This window comes from Callithrix jacchus, chromosome 7 (assembly GCF_049354715.1).
Source record: "Callithrix jacchus isolate 240 chromosome 7, calJac240_pri, whole genome shotgun sequence".
In the NCBI taxonomy this organism is placed as follows: Eukaryota; Metazoa; Chordata; class Mammalia; order Primates; family Cebidae; genus Callithrix; species Callithrix jacchus.
This window is the reverse complement of record NC_133508.1, coordinates 81,595,048-81,619,648: the sequence shown is the minus strand read 5'-3', so window position 1 is coordinate 81,619,648 and position 24,601 is coordinate 81,595,048. Positions and strand designations below refer to the sequence as shown.

The 24,601-nt window shown below is 43.2% G+C and overlaps 1 protein-coding gene and 1 pseudogene across 3 annotated transcripts in view; one reads left to right on the top strand and one right to left on the bottom strand.

Moving 5' to 3' along the window:
- The window catches only part of EIF2B3 (eukaryotic translation initiation factor 2B subunit gamma), a 129,961-nt gene that overhangs the window by 76,905 nt on the left and 28,455 nt on the right, over nt 1-24,601 (top strand). For all 3 annotated transcript variants that reach the window (XM_035251257.3, XM_002750746.6, XM_078331555.1), the window contains 4 exons: nt 15,384-15,511; nt 16,829-17,019; nt 19,881-19,958; nt 20,517-20,665. In XM_035251257.3, the coding sequence (XP_035107148.1) occupies nt 15,384-15,511; nt 16,829-17,019; nt 19,881-19,958; nt 20,517-20,665 (546 nt within the window). The remainder of the gene's footprint in view (nt 1-15,383; nt 15,512-16,828; nt 17,020-19,880; nt 19,959-20,516; nt 20,666-24,601) is intronic.
- On the bottom strand, nt 5,521-6,534 carry LOC100395344 (large ribosomal subunit protein eL6 pseudogene; annotated as a pseudogene).

Genomic DNA, 24,601 nt, shown 5'->3' with positions numbered 1-24,601 from the left:
CTGAAGGGTTTATTTTTCACTTCCAAATGAAAATGAAGCTATATGAAATGATCCTAGGCCTTGATGGTCAAAAGGGGATACAACTATGTTAGAAAGGATGACTTTTAAAGAAACCATTTATTATGGAAAATTTCACATAAATGCAAAAGTGAAGAAAATAATGAACTCCCATATATCCATCACACAGTTTCAACAATTAGCAATTCATTGTCAATTTGATTTTATATATGCCACCATTTCTCTCCCCCCATTACCCTAAATTGTTTTAAAGTAAGGCATTTTGATATAATTTCATCTGTAAATATTATACTTCATTATGTATAGTTAAAATATATGGACCCTTCCAGGATAATGATGATATTTAAAATAGATATATATTTTATGTATACATACATATATATGGGGGGGCTCTTCTTTGTTAATAAACAAATAGCTTAATACCATTATCACACCTACAAAAAACTGACAGTGATTCCTTAATACTGTCAAAGAGGAGTGTGACTTTTGGTGTCTGGATATGGAGGCAGTTTTACAGCAAACCTAGTCGTCTCATCCTGGTTGTTACAGCTTATTTGTAGCTCATTTGGCCACTACCAGCCGTGGTGGTGCACACCTGTAATCCCAGCTACTCAAGAGGCCGAGGGAGCAGAATCGCTTGAACCCAGGAGGCAGAGGCTGTAGTGTGCTGAGATCCCACCACTATACTCCAGCCTGGGTGACAGAGTAAAACTCCATCTCAAAAGAAAAAAGAAAAAGAAAAGTTGTGGGAGATGGGATTGAATTGGTTGGTGGTAAGTAGCAGCATGTAGAAGGTCTTAAAAGCTGAGCAAGGAGTTACAGATCTTTAAACAGAATAGTTTTATAGGAAATGAGCAATGATACAACCTGGCAAGTGAACATAAACCATTCTGCATGGGAAAGATATTTCTTCAAAATAAGTAGGACACACTTATAGTCATCTGGTCATCAAATGATGACTCTGTTAGGAATGCAAAGGAAAGAGTAAGCCTAGGAGATACAGCTTCAAGAAAGGACTGCCGTAGCAATCCTTCATTATATTTCACCTCTGAGAGTTAACATATTCTACCCTGTGTTCTTTATGCAGGAAAGCTTCATGTTTTCTACTTATGTAGAAACATAACAAAATTTATGTTTTGTTAATTGCTTATATGTTAACATTTTCTACTCAAATTCTTTGAGAACGGATATCTACCTGGATTTGTAAGGCATTCAGTATATGCTTGGTGAATGGGTGAAAGAAGATGTAGTGACATAACAGAAGCAATTTAGTATTAATACATTAATAATGAAAGAAGAGAGGTGGGTTTCTACAGCTGACTAAGCAGAAAAGCTACAGGGAGAGCTGCAGAGAGAAGAAAAATCTGTACTCTTTGGTGAGAAGTAAGTAACTCTACACATTTTACACATTTTTAATCCGCTTCTGAATATAATATGATAGATGAATGTTCCACCGAATATCTTGAATATTTTAATTCAAATGTGTTGGATTCTATGTCCAGGGCCAAATTAGAGCTTAGTCTGAGTATTGTGACTGTGATGCCTCTTGATAACTGAGTGTTTCTCCCTCTTTTACAATGTCAGCTGTATTAAACCCAAAGAAGCTGACCTCTTAGGAGGTCTGGAAGCCCAGGTATTGGCCCAGCTCTTTGCTTGCCTTAGTAGGAGTTGCTCTTAGACCTGAGTCAGGGCCCTAGATTGGCACTGGCCCAATGAAGGACTCAAGTAATATGCCAGCTTTCTGACTTAAAGCCATGGGAGACAGGACATATATATCAGGATTAGTCTTGATTTCCTCTTAGTACAGAAACACCCCCGTGCCCCCATTTGTCCTTCTCTCTCTTTCCCTAAGCTGCTAGACCTGCTAGCCTCTTTAAGAGACTTAAAGGAGATTAGTCTTCTTAACAGGAAGAATCAAGACTGATTACTTCCTTCTTGTCCAGAAGTACCCACGGTTACAGTCAACCTCTTATAGTGTTAGAATCTGATGTTGCCATTCAGTGCTTATAGTCTTGGGGTTGGACCTTCAGAGCAGGAAGAGAGGAGGAAATAAGAAAATTACCTTTAACAGCACCTACCATGTACCAGGCACTATGCTGGGTGCTTTTCACATATATTCATTTCTTACAATAGTTCTCTCATTAGGTATTAATTATACTCATATTATAGAGGAAGAAAATGCTCAAAAGTCATTTGCTCAATGTCATGCAGCCACGGCCTCAACAAAATTCATCACTGTTGAATTGATTGCCAGCAACATCTACCACAGATGTTGGATATCTCTATTGCCAACATACTTATATACACATGTGTATGACTTACACTTGGAAGAATAACAGAGCAGTCACAACTTCCTTGCCTCAGCTATGCCAGGATGCAGAGAAATAAGGATAGGACTTACAAAGTAAAGTCAAGAGTTGGGGATAGGCCGCCATGGCAAGGTCAGAATCAGGGTGATGATTAAAGCCACATACAAAATGAAGTTATGTTAGCTGGATGTGATGGTGTACACCTATAGCCTCACCTACTCGGGGCTGGGGCAGGAGGACGACTTGAGCCCATGAGAATGAGGTAAAGTGAACTATATATGATGGTACCACTGCACTTCAGCCTGGTAGATAGAATGAGACCCTGTCTCTAAATAAAAATTAAAAATAGATGGGCTGGGCAAAGTGGCTTGTGCCTGTAATCCCAGCACTTTGGGAGGCCGAGGCAGGCAATTCAAGACCAGACTGGCCAACATAGTGAAACCCCGTCTCTACTAAAAAATACCAAAATTAGCTGGGCATGTTGGCTTGTGCCTGTAATCCTAGCTACTTGAGAGGCTGAGGTGGGAGAATCGCTTGAACTAGGACCTGGGAGGCGGAGGTTGCAGTGAGCCAAGATCGTGCCATTGCATTCCAGCCTGGGATACACAGACTCCATCTCAAAAAGAAAAAAAAAAAAAAAGATGAAAGTGTGGAATAGCTAGAAAACCTCTAGTAAGCACAAGACAGCAGAGTGGAGCTAAGAAGCAGAGATGTGGGACCAGATAGTGCTGTGAGAGGTAGGCAGTAATAGTCTTGGTTTCTTACTGTTCGGTAGTTTAGGTATCCATTGATTTGGCTGTACTTGGTTTCCTTACATGTCCTTAGATATCCTAGAGATTAATAACAACAAAATTGGCTGGGCATGGTAGCTCATGCCTATAATCCCAGCACTTTGGGAGGCTGAGGTGGGCAGATCACCTAAGGTCAGAAGTCTAAGACCAGCCTGGTCAACATGGTGAAACCCCATCTCTACTAAAAATACAAAACGTAACCAGGTGTGGTGGTGGGTGCCTGTAATCCCAGCTACTCAGAAGGCAGAGGTTGCAGTGAGCCGAGATCACAGCACTGCACTCCGGCTTGGGCAACAAAAAGCGAAACTCCGTCTCAAAAAATAATAAGAATAATAAGCTAAGAATATGTATCTTACACAACTCAACAGGGCTGTTATTTGGTGGCTCCATATTGATATCTGAAGATGCAGGTGCTGCCAAGATTAAACCAAGGTAGTCAGTCTCCTTTGAACTTCTTAATTACATTCATTTTTTTTTTTTTAAGACAGGGGTTCCCCATGTTGGTCAGGCTGGTCTTGAACTCCCGACCTCAGGTGACCTACCTTAGCCTCCCAAGTGCTTGGATTACAGGTGTGAGCCACCACGCCCAGCCAGTTGCATTCATTTTTATCTCTTGGACTTCTAGAAATCATCAATTGCTAGGGAAGGGACAAAGTTCTACCAGCACAGCACATTGTATTGACTTATAAATAAAGAGTCCCCAGTTGAGCTAGCCTATGCTATCTGAGGGCATCATGGGTCAGACTATGGTAGGAAAGATAACCTTTTTAGAGAGGACTTAAAAACTGGAATAATATATATAATTAAAGCACTCCCACAAAGAAGCATCATCATGGAGCCAGAAAATCTAAAACCAGAGAGAAAAATATGTTTGGTTTGATAAAGATTTAAAAATAATTTCCCTGTAACTATAATGGTTACTTGATGTCCTTTCCATCTATCTTTGTTCTCTGGCAAATTCCTAAATATTTATTAATACATCCCTAGATGTTCCTCCCGTAGGAAGTATTCTCTCAATTTTTTCCCCTTGTACCACCAACTTAGATTGGATATCCTTACAGTGCTACCATAATAATAGTCATGTTTATCTCTATCAGGCATCATTAACCGTTCCCTCTTCTGATCTTGGATAATCTTTAATTATTACCTGCCTCCCATTAAATTGTATTTACATGTCTGTCTTTTCCATCTTTTTGAACTCCTTGAGGACAGACTTCATCTTCAATTCATTTTGTGACACATTAATAGATGCTCAGTAAATATAAAAGCAACCAAACTGGCAAGTTCATATGAGGGCATGGATTTGCCTGTTTTGTTTCATTGTTATAGTCCTACTGTCCAGAAGAATGCCTAGCATATTTTGGGTGCTCAGGTGAGGTGGCTCACACCTGTAATCCCAGCACTTTGGGAGGCTGAGGCAGGTGAATCACTTGGACTCAGGAGTTTGAGAACAGCCTGGACAACAAAGTGAGACCCCCATCTCTGCAGAAAATAGAAAATAGAAAAATTAGGTGTGATGGCATGTGCCTATAGTTCCAGCTACTCTGGAAGCTGTGAGGTAGGAGGATCACTTGAGCCTAAAAGAGAGTTTGAGGCTGTGATCACACCACTGCATTTCAGCCTGGGCGATAGACCAAAACCTTGTCTCAAAAAAAAAAAAAAAATTATTGAATTGATCTCTCCAGGTAATAGGAGTAAGATCTCAACATATTTTTCTTTCTCAAGCACTGTGCACAGCATTGATATTTTATTCTTATGGAAGCTGTCAGTATTTTGCCAAGAAGGAAAAAGGCATATCACAGAATACTGTATACCAAATACCTAGCTTTTAAATCAGCACCCCTTAAGATAATTTCCTGTTTACTTTCCAGCCTATATCTACTTTCTTTGAAGGGGGAAAACAAACCTGAGGACAAAGCATAGGGTTAACTCAGCAATTGGCTTTTCTTCCCAATTATAGCTCCACTGAGAGAAAAGTTACAAAAACCCAAGCTTTTAGTCCTTTGCTTGGCTGACTTGAGTTCCACACCCTATAGAAGTAGGTTTTCTGTTCTGCCTCCTTCCTAATTCTTTGAAAGACTAATTTGAAGTGAGACATGTAGGGGATTTTGAGTCTCTTTTGCTTTGCTTTCAAAGACAGAAAAGCCACCATGCAAAAGTGGCCATTTTCTTTTGCCATAGACATCATTTTTAGGCTTCTGGAAGCTTGTAGCCACAAGGAGGGCCTGATCTCAGATAAGGCAAAATAATAAAAGTGTCAGGTTTAACCAGAACTGATAATCATGTGTTTTTTCAAGTGCTAGATTTTTAATGCTAGCAATATTAGTAATAGAGAAACATATTTAGAATTCATTACATTTCCAAATTAGGAAAGCTTTACCTTTTTTTTTTAAGGTAATCAGTTATTTAATTAGATCATTAGGACATTTAAAACACCAATTTGTGAGGATAAATTCCATTTGTCAGGGCAAACACAGATCGAAGGTAGCCCTGGAGCTGAGGAATAGCTTTGATTTTTGGTAAAATTTGTGAGTCCACAGCTTTCTGATCAATCTTGCGCTGCTCTGTAATCTCGTATTTCTCTTTTTCTGTGTCAAAGATCTCACCTTCCTGGTGTCTGGGCTTCCGCAGCTGCTTCTCCAAGTAAGCATCAGTAAGATGTTTTGGGATTTTTTTACATTGCTGATATCAATTTTGGTTGAGGTAGCAATGACAAATTTCTGGTGCGTTCTTCACAGAGGAACTCGATTGAGGACCACAGGTCCAGTCACAAGTAACAAGCCACTAGCCAGCTGCTTCAGGAAAACCACCCTCTTGCCCCTGTAACGTCCAGTGAGGATGATCTGAATGGTCCCGGGGATAATGCTGGCTCGCAGTTTTCTCACGTGCTGACTAGAGGGTTTTTTGCCGTGGCTCAACAGCTTTTGAGGCACATCTTCAGAAGGATAATATCTAGGCATTTTGTGAAGTTTAACCACCCGGGTACCACCGTTTTTGTCACCACCAACTGGTTTTGTAACAGTTGCAAGAACCTTCTCCTTTTTCTTTTCAGCCTTGGATTTAGCCACTGAGTACTTCCTCTTATACATGGCTTTTCTGGAATACATGGCAGATCGGGAATACCTGCCAATTCCTCTGACAAGAACAGGATTGCAGCTGCAATGGGGCTTCCCTTTCTTGGGCTTTTTAGCCTTGAGGTTACCCTTTTTCACTTTGCTACCAGCATCAGCCTTCTTGGCTTCAGGTTTCTTCTCTTTAGTACCCGGCTTCTCAACTTTTTCACCTACCATCTTGCAAGATGGGAAAACTACCTTTTTTTTTTAAGAGACAAAGTCTTGCTCTTTCACCAGGCTGGAGTGGAGTGCAGTAGTGTGATAATAGCTCACTGCAGCCTCCAACTCCTGGGCTTAAGTGGTCCTCCCTCCTAAGTCTGAGGTAGCTGGAGCTACAGGCACTTACCACTGGCTAACTTCCTTATTTTTTGCAGAGACAGGATCTCAATTTGTCGCTCAGTCTGGTCTCAAACTTCTGGGCTCAAGAGATCCTCCCGCCTAGGCCTCTTACAGAGCTGGGATTACACGTGTGAGCTACCACACCCAGCCAAGAAAGCTCTACTTTCTGTATCCAAAAATCTGTGTGTTTATAGGTAAAGAGACAGCAAACGGAGAATTCTAAATTCTGTAGAAAGTGCTTTAGTTGAAGCACAAGATGCTAGTTAGTATGGTATAGTGGAAAGAGCCATGGACTTTAGGATAGATGTGGAATGACTTTCAGTTCTATCAATTATAAAAGTTGTATTAACCTTGGGCAAGGTTAACCTCTCTAAGCCTTGATTTCCTTCTTTACAAAATAGGGGCCAGGTGCATTGGCTCATGCCTGTAATCCCAGCATTTTGGGAGGCCGAAGTAGGAGGATGGGCTGAACCCAGGAGTTCCAGACCAGCCTAGGTAACATAGCAAGATGCCATTGCTACAAAAATTGCAAAAAATAAAATAAGAATAGTAATACTATTCTTATTGCTATAAGAATGTGAAATGATCTGTATTATTTTCCTAGCATAGTACCTCACACATGATACAGAGTCAAAAAAACAGTACACATAACTGTCTTTACTGTGAGAGCATAGAAGCCTACAAATGTTATGAAAGGCTTTCAAGCAGAGATCATATTTAGAGAAGGGTGTTATGACTTGATAAATTTTCACAAAGCGAACATACCTTCTAAGCAGTATATTCAGTTTAAGAAATAGAACATTGCCAGCATTCCAGAAACTACCCTCATTCTATCCTCCTACCCTACCACATACACAAAAGTAATCACTATCCTGAGCAATAAATAAGTGTAAGGAATGACCTGATCCAAGCAGAGAAAAAAGAAAAAAAAAAAGGAATAAATAAGTAAATGTAAGGAGATGGGATCTGATTCATACTTGAGAAAAATAACTGTGTCTACAAAATAGAGGATGGGTTGAAGGAAGAAGATACATGATCAGATTGTACTTTAGAAGTATTCTGAGGGCCAGGCAAGGTGACTCACACCTGTAATCCCAGCACTTTGGGAGGCCGAGGTGGGCGGATCACGAGGTCAGGAGATCAAGACCATCCTGGCCAACATGGTGAAACCCTGTCTCTACTAAAAAATACAGAAAAATTAGCTGGGCATGGTGGTATACACCTGTAGTCCTGGCTACTCAGGCTAAGGCACAAGAATTGCTTGAACCCAGGAGGCAGAGATTACAGTGAGCCAAGATTGCGCCACTGCACTACAGCCTGGGTGACAGTATGAGACTCTGCCTCAAAAAAAAAAAAAAAAAGAAGTATTCTGTCAGCTGGGTGTGGTGGCTCATGCTTGTATTCCCAGCACTTTGGGAGGCTGAGAAGGGAGGATTACTTGGAGGTAGGCAGGAGGATCACTTGAACCCAGAAGTGCAAGACCAGCCTAGGCAACATAGGGAGACCCCATCTCTACAAAAAATTTAAAAATAAAAAAAATTAGCCTGGTGGCACATGCCCATAGTCCCAGCTACTTAGGAGGCTGAGGTGGAAGGATCACTTGAGCCCGGGAGGGCAGAGCTGCAGTGAGCCATGATTACTCCACTGCACTCCAGCCTGGGTGACAGATTGAGACTGTCTCAAAAAAAAAAAAATAAACTCTCTTTTTTGTCTGTGTACAATATGAAGGATAGATTTTGTGAATAAGACTAGAGGGACAGAGACCAATTAAAAGCAGGTATAGGAATCCAGGCAAATGATGACAGTAGTATGAACCACGTATTGGCAGTAAAGATGAAGAGAAGTTGAAAGTTTTGACAGAGATTTAGGGGATAGAATCAGCAGTGCTTGGTAATTGAGGGGTGGAAGAAGGAGAAGTCACGCTGTTTTGTGAAAGAGTTATTTATCCCAAAGCAGCCCCTAGGTGCAGAAGGAGCTGTGAAAGCAAAGAAGAAGGCAGACAAAGCTAGTTTGTCAGTTTTGGGTGATTTATTAGGGCAACTTATAGACAGAATCGTGGTCTTAGGTGGCTGCGAGACAGGCAGATCTCTTGTCACTGTAACCCCCCAGACCCAGGACTTATATCTTGGGGGGAAAAAACATGTGCTCTGGAAGGAATTTTCAAAGTCACAGCAGTTTATGACCTTAAGGCATTTAGCAAACCTAATATCTGACCTGCCTAATTTAGACCAAACATCTTTATTTTACCAATAATCTTTAATTTTATTAAAGCATTTACTTTTCTTTATGCCAATTAGAGCTCTTTTACATAAACATCACACACATAACATGTATGTAACTATACAGACAGAGAGAAGAAGAGCCAGTAGTTGTAAGATTTTTCATTTGTCAGTTTCTTATTTGGATTACTGGCCTCAAGGTAGAGCTCTTCAAGAAACAGGGCTAGGAAAACATGCAGTTTCTAGGGTCTAATAAGCAGGCACAGCTAGAAGACAAAAACAGAAACCCAAAATGAAGGGTCCCATTTTTATACCAGATTCTGGATCCCCAACAGAGAGAATTAGCCCATTTCCCATGGGAGCCTTATCTCTCAGTGGGGAGTGGAGACGTTTCCACAACTTCTAGGTACCCAAGAGCATGGTTCTCTGATGTAAATGTGCAAAGAGCCAGGTATTCCCTGATAACTGCCATTAGCCATTGTTAAAAGTATATTTAGCCTTAAATTTTCAGAGGAATCTATCCACTATCCATTCCTGGGGTTTCATGAGGAAAACGGAGTTTTTTTCCAGAACAGGGTCTGTGACACCTCCTCTGTGTTTTGCAAGGAGTCCCTGGCTGTTAAAGTTTGAATATCAGAAATTCAGAAAGACTCCAGGGATGCCTCATGGTCAGAGGCATTTGACAATTTATAGACAAAAAAAGGAAGTGAAATATAGAAATCAGAATTGAGGTATAGAAACAACTAGATTGGTTACAGCTTGGTATTTGCCTTATTTGAACACTGAACACTCAGCAGTGTATGAGTGGTTGAAGTATGGCTGCTTGGATTAACCAAGTCTCAGCTATTTGTACAGGCACATACTCCTAAGTTAGGTTTTCATTCTTGTCTACCTATTAAGTTAGGATGCAGTTTGTCCACAAGGACTCAAATAAAGGAATACAGAGTCCTTCTCAGGCCATATTTAGTTTGCTTTAACACTCATAATTCCACTACTGTGAGAAAACTATTGTGAACATTTTAGTGTATTTCTTTCCATTGTTTTATTTTCATATATATAGTGAGAATATATGCTTGAAATCACAGTTTAAATTGGGGCTGGGCACAGTGGCTCACACCTGTAATCCCAATGCTTTGGGAGACCGAGGTGGGCTGGATCACGAGGTCAGGAGTTCGAGACCAACCTGGGCAACATGGTGAAACCCCATCTGTACTAAAAATACAAAAAAATTAACTAGGCATGGTGGCACATGGCTATAATCCCAGCTACTCAGGAGGCTGAGGCAGGAGAATGGCTAGAATACGGGAGGTGGAGATTGTGGTGAGCCAAGACTGCGCCATTGCACTCCAGACTGGGCAGCAGAGCAAGACTCTGTCTCAAAAACAAAATATAATAAGAATAATCTGCTTTTTTCATTGAGTATTATAAGCATTTTCTTCTTTCATCAAAAAATTATTTACAGTCACAGTTTTGCCTATATGGCATTCTGTTATTGAGGTATATTGATCTTTCATTGTTGAATATTGTATTGTTCTCCAGTTTTATAAATAACATTAGGGAAATACCTTTTTTCCAAATATTCTTATTTATAATCTGATTATTTCATCTATTAAGCAACGATTTCCTGAGTAATGTATTTTCCTTAGGATAGATTTATAGAAATGGAATTACAGGGTGAAATTATATGAATATCTTCAAGTCTTTTGCTATAATATTGCCAATTATTTTTCAGAGATTTTATCAGTTTATACTCAGACTCCCATTATGTGACAGTAACTGTTCTCAAAGCACTCTTATCAGTAATGAAAATTGTTTCAGGCCAGGCATCACATAATCCCAGCATTTTGGGAGGCTGAGGCGGGCGGATCATGAGGTCAGGAGTTCGAGACCAGCCTGGTCAACATAGTGAAACCCCAACTCTACTAAAAATACAAAAATTAGCTGGGCATGTTGGCACGTGCCTGTAGTCCCAGCTATTCGGGAGGCTGAGGCAGGAGAATCACTTGAACCCGGGAGGTGGAGGTTGTGGTGAGCCAGATTGTGCCACTGCACTCCAGCCGGAGCAAGAGAGTGGTCTCAAAAAAAAAAAAAAGAAAAGAAAATTGTTTTAAATCAGTTAATTTAGTTGGAGGAGAAATAGCATCTTATTTTAATTTTTTATTTCTTTGAAAATATTTTATATGTTGTTTGAACATTTCTATCTGTTTCTTTATTAAGAATATTCTTTGCTCTATTCATAGCAATTATTTTATCTTTTTAATTTGATGGGATTGTTTGTTTACAGTTAGTAGTAAAGTCTATTGTTCTCCTTTGTGATTGCTTGAGAAGAGCTTATGATTTCGTGAGATAAGACTGGTGTTTCTAGGAAGGCTGTGTATAAGAGGGAAAGGAGAAAGTAAGGTTGACCAGGGCACTGCATCTAGCTCATAGCCTTTAGGCCCAGGGTGTTCACAATGGTTCACTGTAGCTTTGTATCACTTCTTGGCACAGCTCTGAGCTGCCTCCACTTTAACTAGGAAGTGGGAAGAGTAATTGTTTCCTTCATTATTTTTCTAAGCCAACTGCATTATGGGGATTGACCTAATGCTTAGCTCCAGCAGAGGTGGGTGGGACCTGGCAGAGCTGTTTCATAGCCTCTCTTCAAATCACTGATCCTCTTGAATGGCTCTGCCTGATGGGGCTATGTGCCAAGGCTTGTCTGATTGCCTCTTGCAGTGACAGTTCTGTTTGGTCCATAATGTAAATATCATTGCTCTGAAATCCTCCAGCTGTCCATGCTTTGTCACTTCTTCAAAGGAAACTGACTTGTTTTTCAATGGAGGAGAGACATTTGCTGCCCACACTCATTTGAAGCATTAAAAGGGGAGAAAAAGAGCTAAGAGTAAGTGTTGTTTCATTCTTTGTATTCACATGGAAATTCTTCAATCTCCATCAAAAGATCGGGAGAAAAATCACATTGTAATTCAATACAAGAGCTCACAGCTTAACACAGAATTTTTCAAAGATGTTTCACTTGATCCTTTAAAAATTACAAAAACCATGAACTGTGTAGCTCCGGGGTTCATAATTTTCCTTACCCTCCTCAGTCTCTGTCTCTATCTTGCTTTCCTACCTACACTCCATCTGTGTGGTCCTGTGTTAGCATGCAGAGCTTCTTTAAATGGGGGCTAGGAGAGGTAGTGGGAAGTATGCAGCAATTCAGGTTTATCTAGCTGCAATACTTTAACCCCTCGATTATCTCATCTCTTAGAATATTGTAACTGGTCTCCCTTCCTTCAGTTTCCTTATTCCAGGCTTTCTTCCACACTGCTACCAGAATTACCTTACTAACAGATAAAACTGATCATGTTACTTTCTTGCTTAAAAACTACCACTGTTGGCGACTTGCGGTGGCTCACACCTGTAATCCCAGCACTTTGGGAGGCTGAGGTAGGAGGACTGCTTGAGTCCAGAAGTTCAAGACCAGCCTGGGCAAAATAGCGAGACTTTGTCTCTACAAATAATAAAAAAATTAGCTGGGCATGGTGGCATCTGCCTGTGGTCCCAGCCACTTGGGAAGCCAAGGCAGAAGGATCACTTGATTTCAGGCAGTCAAGACTGCAGTGAGTTGTGATTACACCACTATACTCCAGCCTGGGCAGCAGAGCAAGACCCCATCTAAAAAGAAAAAATTACCACTGGCTTCTCAGTCCAGACTTTCTAGACTGCCACTGTAACTCCCCAGTGGGTTAATCTTACCTGCCGCTGAGATAGATAGTTTATCAAGATGGAAGAATTGCAATAAAGAGCTTAATACACATAGAAGCAGCTAAATGGGAAACCAGAATTTTATTATTACTCAAATCAGCCTCCCCCAAAATTCTGAGGCTGGGGTTTTTCAAGGATAGTTTGGTAAGCAAAGATCTAGGGAATGTGTGCTGCTGATTGGTTGGGGATGCAATCATAGGGGTGTGGAAAACAGTCCTCTGCTGAGTCTAGTTCTGGGTGGGGGCCACAGAGGAGTCACTGGTCGCAGTGGAATCATCCAGTCATCAGAAATGCAAAACTCAGAAAAGACATCTTAAAAAGCCAATCTTAGGTTCTACAGTAGTGATGTTATTTACAGGAATAACTAGGGAAGTTGCAAATCTTGTGACCTCTGGAACAATGACTGGTAATATGAGAACTCGGGCCCCTTTCGTAATCCTAAACTTGTACCTTTTTAATTAGCTTTATGAAGGTGTTTTCATTTTGAGAAAGACTATTATCATTTAAACTATAAACCATAAGAAATTTCTGGCCAGGCAGGGTGGCTTACATCTGTAATCCTAGCACCTTGGGAAGCCACAGTAGACAGATACCTGAGGTCAGAAGTTCGAGATGGCAAGACACCATCTCTACTAAAAATACAAAAATTAGCCAGGCATGGCGGCAGGTGCTTATAATCCCAGCTACTTGGGAGGCTGAGGCAGAAGAATTGCTTGAACTGGGAGGTAGAGGTTGCCGTAAGCCAAGATCGCACCACCATACTCCAGCCTGGGTGACAGAGCAAGACTCTGTCTCAAAAAAAAAAAAGCCAGGGCCAGGCACAGTGGCCCATGCCTGTAATCCCAGAATTTTGGGAGGCCAAGGTGGGCAAATCACCTAAGATGAGGAGTTGAAGACCATCCTGACCAATATGGTGAAACTCTGTCTCTACTAAAAATACAAAAATTAGCCAGGAATGGTGGCACATGCCTGTAATCCCAGCTACTCGGGAGGCTGAGGCAGGAGAATTGCCTGAACCCAGGAGGCAAAGGTTGCAGTGAGTTGAGATTGTGCCACTGCACTCCAGCCTGGGCGACAGAGTGAAACGCCACTGGGCAGTTTCACCTGAGGTCAGGAGTTCGAGACCAGCCTCGACCTCAACTGGGAGGCCGAGATGGGCAGATCACCTGAGGTCAGGAGTTCGAGACCAGCCTGACCAACATAGAGAAACCCCATCTCTACTAAAAAATACAAAAAAATAGCCAATGTGGTAGCACATGCCTGTAATCCCAGCTACTTGAGAGGCTGAGGTAGGAGAATCACTTGAACCAGGGAGGCAGAGGTTGCAGTGAGCTGAGATCACACCATTACACTCCAACCTGGGCAACAAGAGCAAAACTCCGTCTCAAAAACAAAACAAAAAAGCTGGGCACAGTGGCTCATGTCTGTGATCCCAGTGCTTCAGGAGGCTGAAGCAAGTGGATCACTTGAGGCCAGGAGTTTGAGACCAGCCTGGCCAACATGGCAAAACCCCATCTCGACCAAAAAAAATAGCTAGGCCTTATGGCATGCGCCTGTAGTCCCAGCTACTGGGGAGGCTGGGGCACAAGAGGCAGAGGTTGAACCCAGGAGGCAGAGGTTGCAGTGAGCCTAGATCATGCCATTGCACTTGAGCCTGGATGATAGAGTAAGACTCTGTCTCAAAAAAAAAAAAAAAAAATTAGCTGGGCATGGTGGCTCTTCCACCTGTAATTCCAGCTCCACAGCTACTCAGGAGGCTGAGGTGGAAGAATTGCTTGAACCTGGGAGGCACAGGTTGCAGTGAGCCAAGATCACACCACTGCACTCCAGCCTGGGCAACAGAGTGAGACCCTGTCTCAGAAAAAAAAAAAAAATTCTCCCAAAGTTAGCTCAGCCTATACCCAGGAATGACCAAGGGCAGTTTGAAGGTTACAGCAAGATGGAGTTGATTAGGTCAGCTCTCTTTCACTGTCATAATTTTCTCATTGTTATTGCAAATTTTCTCACTGTTATTCCTGTTTAACCACAAAAAGCTTTCGTGGCGGGGTGTGGTGGCTCACGCCTGTAATCCAAGCACTTTGGAGGCCAAGGTGGGCGGATCACCTGAGGTTGGGAGTTCAAGACCCCTGACCAACTTGGTGAAACCCCATCTTGTAAAAAAAATAAATAAATAATTTTTATTTTAAAAAAAAAAAGCTTTCATGATTTGGCCCCCTTGCCTACCTGATAAGCTTCACCTCCTTCTACATTTCCTCTTAAACTCTTACAGGCTACTGTCCATTGGATCATGAATTCCTTAAAGTCAGAAACAATATATTTCCAAGGCCTAACATAGCAACTGGCATATATGTAGTAAATGCTATATAAATTAATTAGTGCTATAAAATTCTAATAAGGTCACAGTGTGAGAGAACACTGAAAAACATGTGCTAGTCTCTCACCTCTCTGCTTTCCATTGCTAAGTATAAATAAGAACATGAATAAAAAAATATACAGTGTACTAAAGATTGAGTCCCTTCTTCCCCAGTACAGATTCCAGGTAACTCAGACCAAACGTCCTGTCTCAGTACCCACCAGGAAGCACTCTGCTTCTCCAAGTTGCCAAGTCCATGCCACATTTGATCTCTGACAGTCTCAAGGTGTGTCACTCAGACCCAATGCCCTGTCTCAGTACCCACCAGGAAGCACTCTGCTTCTCCAAGTTGCCAAGTCCATGCCACATTTGATCTCTGACAGTCTCAAGGTGTTATAATGGGAAAGGATTTGGCTTTTCCTTGTATGCACAGAGCTTTTGATCTCGGTAGGTTCCAGACAGATTTCTCATATTTGGCCATTCTTTCTTCCTAGGTCAATCACTTCTATCCGGAGTGAACTGATTCCGTATCTAGTGAGAAAACAGTTTTCCTCAGCTTCCTCACAACAGGGACAAGAAGAAAAAGAGGAAGATCTAAAGAAAAAGGAGCTGAAATCCTTAGGTCAGTGCTTGGGTTGGTTCAGGAAGAGGTGCAAGGGTAGCAGCACCTTTGGAAAGAGTGGTTGGGCAGCTTAGCCCAGCCCAAGATGCCTGTCTCAAGGCAGCAGACTGTTGTCTAGTTTACAAGGCAAGACAGGTGTGCCGACTCACTCCCTGAGCCCTGGGTAAGCTTGCTCAGGCAGATCCTGTCACTGTGTTCTCAGTGACAGGCTAATCATGCCTTCAGCCACATTCTCTGATTCATAGCTCTGGTTTAGCTGTGTTCCTCACTAGACCATTTTGCCTTTAAACTCCACCTGCTACTTATTCCCCTTTTCTCTAGGCTCTGGGCAGCCCTGTTCCTGATTAAACTCAGCCTCTTTTATCAAGGGAAGGAAGGTGAAGGAATGTACAATTGCAGTCCAGCCACAGGCCAACCAGCTGTCTCCATTCTAGGATCTGAAGATGAGATCTGTCTTGTTTGCTGTCATATCCCTAGTCCCTGGCCCAGGCGTGGGCTTATAGTAGATGTTCTGAAAAAGTATTTGTCAGATGAATAAACTGACAGTGCAGCATGATGATTAGAACTCTCTGATAGAGAACTGGGCATCAGACACTTCTGGATTTGAAATCTGACTCTGCCTTTTATTAGCATTGTGATTTGAGGCTGGTTACTCAGTCCTCTGAGCCCCAGTTTTTTTTTTTTTTTATCAGAAAGTAAAAGATATCAAAGGGTCATTTGATCAAAGGAGAGCTGAAAAGCTAGAGCCCTGGTACTCCAGGCTCCAAGTTCTGTGCTCTTTCTGTCATAGCACAGCAACCAGGTATGGTAATAGAGACTAGTAGCACAAAGTCAACCCAGCTGCCACTAAAGCCTGGACACCTGCTTGTGTTATTTCATGATTTACAAGGGCCATCTGTTTTATTTTCCCTAGAGGTCTTGATTACTTGTCAAACATGCTTTTAGGACCTCTTTTTAAGCATCTTTATTTCATATGATATTTCAGGGAAGTACATTGCCTCTTTTAGTTTGACTTTCTCTTACAGATTTTAGTGGGATTTCCTCAGGGTTCATGTTTTATGGGTGAGTTCCATGGGAAGATGTGTGAGCTGTAACGTCTTTCAAAACTTAACTCAGAGCCAGGCATGGTGGGGCACACCTGTAGTCCTCACTGCTCGGGAGGCTGAAGTGGGAGGATCGCTGAATCTGGGAGTTTAAAACTAATCTGGACAACATAGCAAGACCTTGTCTCTTAAAAAAAAAAAACTTGACCGAGTATATATCTATTCTGTTATCTCATTCTCATTTATTTCCTTGGTTTGGATGTTTGTTCTGAAGATATTTACAGTTTTATAAAAGAAGCCAATACACTGAACCTGGCTCCCTATGATGCCTGCTGGAATGCTTGTCGAGGAGATAGGTGGGAAGACTTGTCCAGATCACAGGTGCGCTGCTACGTCCACATCATGAAAGAGGGGCTCTGCTCTCGAGTGAGCACACTGGGACTCTACATGGAAGCAAACAGACAGGTGAGAGTATGAGTTCAGAAAGAAAATCATGGGGCCCCTGTCCTAGAAATAGGCTGAGCCATGTGTCTGTTTCTTCATTAGGTACACAGTAACTTGTTAAGATTCTCTGTCATTCCCCAGGTTGAGTAAGACCTGGCATGTCAAGGGAGACTACTAGGGTACTCAGGTGCAGCCAAAAGGGAAGCTGGGGGCCTGGTCCATAGTCAGGGCCTCTTTGGCTCCAGGGAAAGGCTAAGATCTTCAGAAAGGCAAACTTCTGGCCTCTGGTCAGCAGCTTCTCCTATTCTGTTCAGCATGGGGATATCTCCAGTACTTACTTCATAACAAGCAGGTAAATACTCTAATCATTACTCTCATGAACTAAACAGAGGCATACAGAGGAGGCTTCTCTGAAAAGGTGAAGGAGCAGAGTATACAGTGGCCAGATGGCAAAGCCTTAGGAAAGAAATGTCTATGAGAGAGAATTATCTGCAAAGAGCATTAATGAGGAGTCCCTTGCTAGCCCCTCCTTTTAATCTTGAAGTTTGTTAGATATGAAGAACAAATAGTTTCCATTGGGAGAAGCAGTGTCCTCAAAGATAAGCCAGGCCTTAATGAAGGCAGTAGGTGGAGGGGGGACAGTAAAAAGGCTAAAGGTATAGAGGAATTTTGTATTGTATAGTGAGCCCAGGAGGAAGGTTTTGGGAGGGAGGGATAATGAGACAGGAAAAGGAAATGCAGAGCAGTAGAGAGTTTAGATGAGAATAAGAAAAGAGTCCAGGCACAGTGGGAGGTCGAGGCCGGTGGATCTCTTGAGCCCAGGAGTTCGAGACCAGCCTGGACAACATGGCGAAATCCTTTCTCTACAAAAAACATTACAAAAACTAGCCAGGTATGGTGGTATGTGGCTGTAGTCCCAACTACTTGGAAGGCTGAGGTGGGAGGATCACCTGAGCCCGGGATGCAGAGGTTGCAGTGAGCTGAGATCTCATCACCATGCTCCAGACTAAGCCTAAGCAACAGAGTAAGACTCTGTCTCAAAAAAAAAAAAAAAAAAAAAAAAAGACAGAGAATAGGAAAAGATAAATAATAGAGGGAACTACATTGGGTTGGCATTCAAGGATAACAGGTAAGATAATGAAAAGTTTAGTTATTAACATTGCTCCTGGTAGAATCCTATGAAAACATAATTGCAGATGCAGACCAGGGTGGCCATAGGGTGCATAGTAATACAAAAGAAATTGTTGAAAATTGGAATTGAGGGCGGGCGCGGTGGCTCACACCTGTGATCGGAGCACTTTGGGAGGCCAAGGCAGGAACTAAACAGAGGCATACAGAGGAGGCTTCTGAGGTCAGGAGTTTGGGACCAGCCTGACCAACATGGCAAAACTCCATCTCTACTGAAAATACAAAAATTATGAAGCCCCTTGCCGACAAAAAAAAAAAAAAAAGAAAGAAGAAAAATACAAAAATTAGCAGAGCATGGTGGTGCATACTTGTAATCCCTGCTTCTCAGGTGGCTGAGGCAGAAGAATAGCTTGAACCTGGGAGGCAGAGGTTGCAGTGAGCCCAGATTGTACCACTGCACTCCAGCCTGGGCAACAGAGTGAGACTGTTTCAAAAAAGAAAATCAGAATTGAGTCTGTGAAGAAAACCTGGCTCAGGAATCTGTAGGACCCACACCCAGTGAAACCTCAGGCGGGCCTTAACCTGGATTGGTTACAGATCCAAGGGAATCCCAAGCCAGAGAGCTTGTGAGAAATCATAGCTAATCTCACATTTACCTGTGACTAGAGTCTTTCAGGCTGGTCTGGAAAGATGTTCATGGATGACCTGAGTGGGAAGACTTGTCCAGATCACAGATGCACTGCTATGTCCACATTATGAAAGAGGGGATCTGCTCTCATGAGCATGCTGGGAAGAGTATCCTCTGAAGTGCCAGCAGGGGCTATGCAGCAGACAGGCCCAAAAGGCCTTGGGTGGAGCGTGGAAGAAAAGATCACAGGGCTGGAGGCTGAGGATTAGCCTTCACATTCCAGTGTAGCCGTGCTGACAAGGCCTCCATCAGCTAGTGTGGCTGCCACGCACAGTCCTCTAACCAGCATTCTGCCTGTGCTGGAGAATCACAGACAGGCACGCTACCTGTGCCTTCCTAATGGACTGGTACCCAAAGTTCCCCATACCTGTAGCCTTTTCAGGTTTCTCACACTGGAGAGGGAACAGTGTGAACTTCCCCTTCGTGTTTTCTTTTGGCTGGTGGATGGATGCCTCCTCAGGATCTGTCCTTGTTTTGGAATTTGTCTAAAATTGATCTCATCCTCACCTCATGCATGGTCACAGTGGTCCAAGAGGTGACCAGGAACCCAGGATGCCTATGATCAGGATTCTGTGTGTTCCTTGCCCTGTAAGTCCTCCTGTCCCAAGAAGTGCTTTGTGGGTATCTTAAAGACTTGTCTCACTGCCTCCCAGCCAAGGGACATGGCATTACTTTCAAGGAAGAGCATTCACAGCTAAGAGACTGAGGATAAGGCCATCTAGAAGCTGCTGTGTAAATAATCCTGATCCTAGGGGGAATGAAGCAGCCTCCTGCTCTCCCTCACTCAGACAGGAAGCTATGGCTGAGAACTCCCCATATCTCTGATTAGACATTGGGTTCTACCTCAGGTGTTTTCAGATCTTTAGTGAACAAATCTCTATCCTCAAGAGAAGCTTCTAAAAGCTGCTGCATAAATAATCCTGGTCCTAGGGGGAATGAAGCAGCCTCCTGCTGTCTCTCACTCAGACAGGAAGCTGTGGCTAAGAACTCTCCGTATCCCTGATTAGACGTTGGGTTCTACCTAAGATGTTTTCAGATCTTTAGTAAACAAATCTCTATCCTCAAGGTGCCCAAATTGCTGTCTGCTCTCTGTCCAGAAGAACCACCGGTCCACTCGTCAGCCCAGATTGTCAGCAAACATCTGGTAAGTGCTAGTGTGGGCAGGGCAGGCTAGGGATATTCTTTGGGAGCATTGAGACTTGTCTTTGAGAAACCAGATTGCAGCCTTCAAGTCCCGAACCTTGTTAGCCCCAGGGAAATCACAGTGGGTTTTGACAATAAAATCTCACTCAACAAGACTGCCTGGGCAAGTACTGACCTTGTAAGGAAGGGTTCATTACAAGGTCAGACACAGGAGACTCAGACCCAGGAGCTCTCAATCTGTTCCCCTTCTAACTCTGATTTGAGCACTCTCTTTAAGAGAGCACATCTGTACACACAAGTGCATGAATGTGTATATGTGTCTGTTGTTTGTTTTGTTTTGTTTTCTTGGCAAGGGAGGAAGGCCCATGCTTCAGTTAGATTTGAGGTGATCTCAGAGGTGTTATGTGACCTTGTGGCCCTGAGAAATACTGATGATGGTCCCTCTTGCTGATGTATGTCTATAGGAAAGATCCCATTAGATCCCACTTTGAGGGATCTGGAGGGTGGTTTGCAGTTGGTTGAGATGGATGGACAGGGTTTTATATTTTGCCTTTTACAGGTTGGAGTTGACAGCCTCATCGGGCCAGATACACAGATTGGAGAGAAGTCATCCATTAAGCGCTCAGTCATTGGTTCATCCTGTTTCATAAAAGATAGAGTGACGATTACCAATTGCCTTCTCATGAACTCAGTCACTGTGGAGGAAGGGTATGTTTCCACATGTACCCACTTGAGGCAAACATAATGGAAAAATGCCTTCAAAGCATTTTTAGTAGAGAAAGAACAAGATTGGCAGAGTGGGAGGTGGGGAGATTATGAGTTCCATCTGGGACAAGTTGAATGCATGGTGATGTGCAGGAGGCCTTGGTCTACAGGGCTGGAACTTAGGAAAGAAGCTTGTGCTTGAGGTACAAGTTTGGAAGTGGCAGGCACAGAATTGATAACTGAAGGCTGGGTGTGATGGCTCATGCCTGTAATTCCAGCACTTTGGAGGCTGAGGTGAGCAGATAAGCCCAGGAGTTCGAGACCAGCCTGGGCAACAAGGCAAAACCCCATCTCTACCAAAAATACAAAAATTAGCCGGGTGTGGTGGCATGCACTTGTAATCCCAGCTACTCTGGAGGCTGAGGCAGGAGGTTTGCTTGAGCCCTGGAGGCGGAGGTTGCAGTAAGCCAAGATTGCACCACAGCACTCCAGCCTGGGTAACAGAGTGAGACTCTGTCTCAAAAAAAAAAAAAAGTGATAACTGAAGCCTTGAGAGTAGAGTAGATGAAATCACCCAGGCTGGGAGAGTGTGTGACATGAAAAAAAAAGAAACCAAAACAAAACCTTGGGAAATGGGAACAACCAACCTCAAGCAATTTTAGACATAAGGGATCTAAGGAGACTGACAAGGAATGAGCAAGGAGGGGACATATGGGGTAAGGGAGAGGACAGTTGACAAGTGAAGCCCAGGTTTCCAGTTAGGGAAAAAGTGGATGGTGATACACTCACTGAGATGAGGAAGGAGGGGCAGATTTGTGTGAGACAAGGTCTGTGTAGATCACAAGAGGTTGGAAGTGCCTATAGGACATCAGGTATGTGGAGATGTCTGGTGTTGTTTGTGGTTAGAGCTTAAGAGGAGAGGTCAGACCCAGAGATACAGTCTTTGTCTCTTTCCCAAATCATTCTTGTGATATTCTCTCTCTCTCTCTTTCTCTCTCTCTCTCTCTCTCTGTCTCTCTCCTTTGAGATGGGGTCTCTCTTTGTCCCCCAGGCTGGAGTGCAGTGATGCGATCATGGCTCACTGCAGCCTCAACCCCCTGGACTCAGGTGATCCTCTCACCTCAGCCTCCTGAGTAGCTGGGACTACAGGCATGTGCCACTGTTTTTTAGTAGAGACCGGGTTCTTTGGGACCACTGAGACTTTTCTTTGAGAAGCCAGATTGAGGCCTGTGTTTCCCAGGCTCGAATTCCTGAGCCCAAGCAGTCCTCCCCTCCCACCTCAGCCTCCCACAGTGCTGAGATTACAGGCATGAGCCACTACACCTGACCATTTTGGTGTTCTCTAACTTACTTTTCCTGTCTTCATCATTCTTTGTCTTCTACATTTACCCTTCCCCCATTGTTCTTATGAATTATAACATGAGCTCTGGAGTCAGACTGCCTAACTGACTCCTAGGTCTATCACTTATTAGGTTCTTAAAGAATTGGCCAAATTAGATGGGCATGGTGGTGCACACCTGTAGTCCCAGCTACTCAGGAGGCAGAAAAATTGCTTGAACTCAGAAGGCGGAGGTTGCAGTGACCTGAGATTGTGCCACTGTGCTCCAGCCTGAGTGACAGAGTGAGACTCTATCTAAAAAAAAAAGTCCTTAAACATCTTTGTGCCTGATTTCTCATTATAAAATGTGGTAAAACTTAACTACCTTGTAGGTTTATTGGGAGTACTAAATTAGTTAGTAAATATAAAGCTTTTTTTTTTTTTTGAGACAGAGTCTCACTCTGTCACCCAGGCTAGAGTGCAATGGTGTGATCTTGGCTTACTGCCACCTCCACCTTCCGGGTTTAAGCAGTTCTTCTGGCCTCCTCAGTAGCCAGGATTACAGGCACACATCCCCACACCCAGCTAATTTTTGTTTTTAGTAGAGATGGGGTTTCACCATGTTGGCCAGACTGGTCTCAAACGTCTGACCTCAAGTGATCTGCCCACCTCGGCCTCCCAAAGTGTTAGGATTACAGGCATGAGCCACTGCACCCAGCCATATAAAGCATTTAGAAGTTAGTTGCCATTTTTATTTATTACTGTTATTGTTATTATATTGCTGCTTTATCTCATTTGACAAAGATGGCATGTTGCCAACATTGTCTTTCTGAAGAATATCTCTGATCAAGCCAGGCGTGGTGGCTCACGCCTGTAATCCCAGCACTTTGGGAGGCTGAGGTGGGTGGATCACGAGGTCAAGAGATCGAGACCATCCTGGTCAGCATGGTGAAACCCCGTCCCACTAAAAATATTAGCTGGGCATGGTGGCGCATGCCTGTAGTCCCAGCTACTCGGGAGGCTGAGGCAGGAGAATTGCTTGAACCCAGGAGGTGGAGGTTGCAGTAAGCTGAGATCGCGCCATTGCACTCCAGCCTGGGTAACAAGAGCGAAACTCCATCTCAAAAAAAAAAAAAAAAAAAAAGAATATCTCTGATTAGATCTTTGTTCTATTAAAGACCTTTTGAAAGTTCCCCCTTACCTTTAGAAGACATTGGAACTTCATTTCTTATGGTCTGGCTCCAACACTGAGTCTAGAATGCTATTGTGGGATGAGACCTTAGAAGTCATCCAGCCGGCCAGGCATGGTGGCTCACGCCTGTAATCCCAGCACTTTGGGAGGCCAAGGCGGGCGGATCATGAGGTCAAGAGATCGAGACCATCCTGGTCAATATGGTGAAACCCCGTCTCTACTAAAAATACAAAAAAAATAGCCGGGCATGGTGGTATATGCTTGTGGTCCCAGCTGTTCGGGAGGCTGAGGCGGAAGAATTGCTTGAACCCAGGGGGCAGAGGTTGCAGTGAGCCAAGATTGCACCACTGCACTCCAGCCTGGTGACAAAGCAAGACTCCATCTCAAAAAAAAAAAAGAAGTCATCCAGCTGAAATTCCTAAATTTTTATGGATGAATAAATTGTAGCATTCCAGACTTTTTTCTCATTGCACCCCTGCTATGCCATGTCCTCTTCCAGACTCCTGGATAAGACTGGCAAACATCACCATTATCTTAAACCAGAACTACACTTGCCTTCATCCATTTGATCACCTGGTTCCAAGTAACTCATGAGGCTTTGTAGCTTCTGTTCATTTGGAGCTTTGTAGCTTCTGATCCATTTGATCACCTGGTTCCAAGTAACTCATGAGGCTTTGTAGACCTTCCAAGGAAGACAATGGCGTAACTTCCCCGTATGCTGTAATTATCAACCTTTTCCTGCCTTCTGTGGGTGGGCAGACAAAGGAGCAGCTCTTTAACACCACATTAAAGTCCAGTGTTACAGCTGGGCACAGTGAGTCACACCTGTAACCTGTAATCCCAGGATTTTGGGAGACTGAGGCAGGCAAATTGCCTGAGCTCAGGAGTTCAAGACAGTCTGGGCAACATGCAAAACCCTGTCTCTTAAAAAACAAACAAAAAAATGCCAGTGTCAGTGTTTGTGTCCTAATTGACATGAAGAGACTTGGTGAGGAAACCATGGCTCCCTAAGGCACTACAGCTTCCTATGTGAGAAAAGTTCAGAGAAAAGGCCTGGCATATCTCATGGTCATTTGCTGTTTTGGAGGAGACAAGTTCTCATTCTGTCACCCAACCTAGAGTGCAGTGGTGCAATCATGGCTCACTGCACCCTCAACCTCCTGGGCTCAAGCGATCTTCCCACCTCAGCTTCCCTAGTAGCTGGACTACAAGCATGTGCCACTACACGGCTAGTTTTTGTTTGTTTGTTTGTTTGTTTGTTTTTTAGAGACAGAGTCTCACTATGTTGCCTAGGCTGGCTACTTCTTTTTTAAATAAAAAAGTTGAGGTAAAGCTATAGGCAGCCCACATAAGACTAATGAGTAGGAAGGCCATTAGAGATTACCCAATCCTGGAATTAGCTCCTGCTGATAATATCAGACATCATACA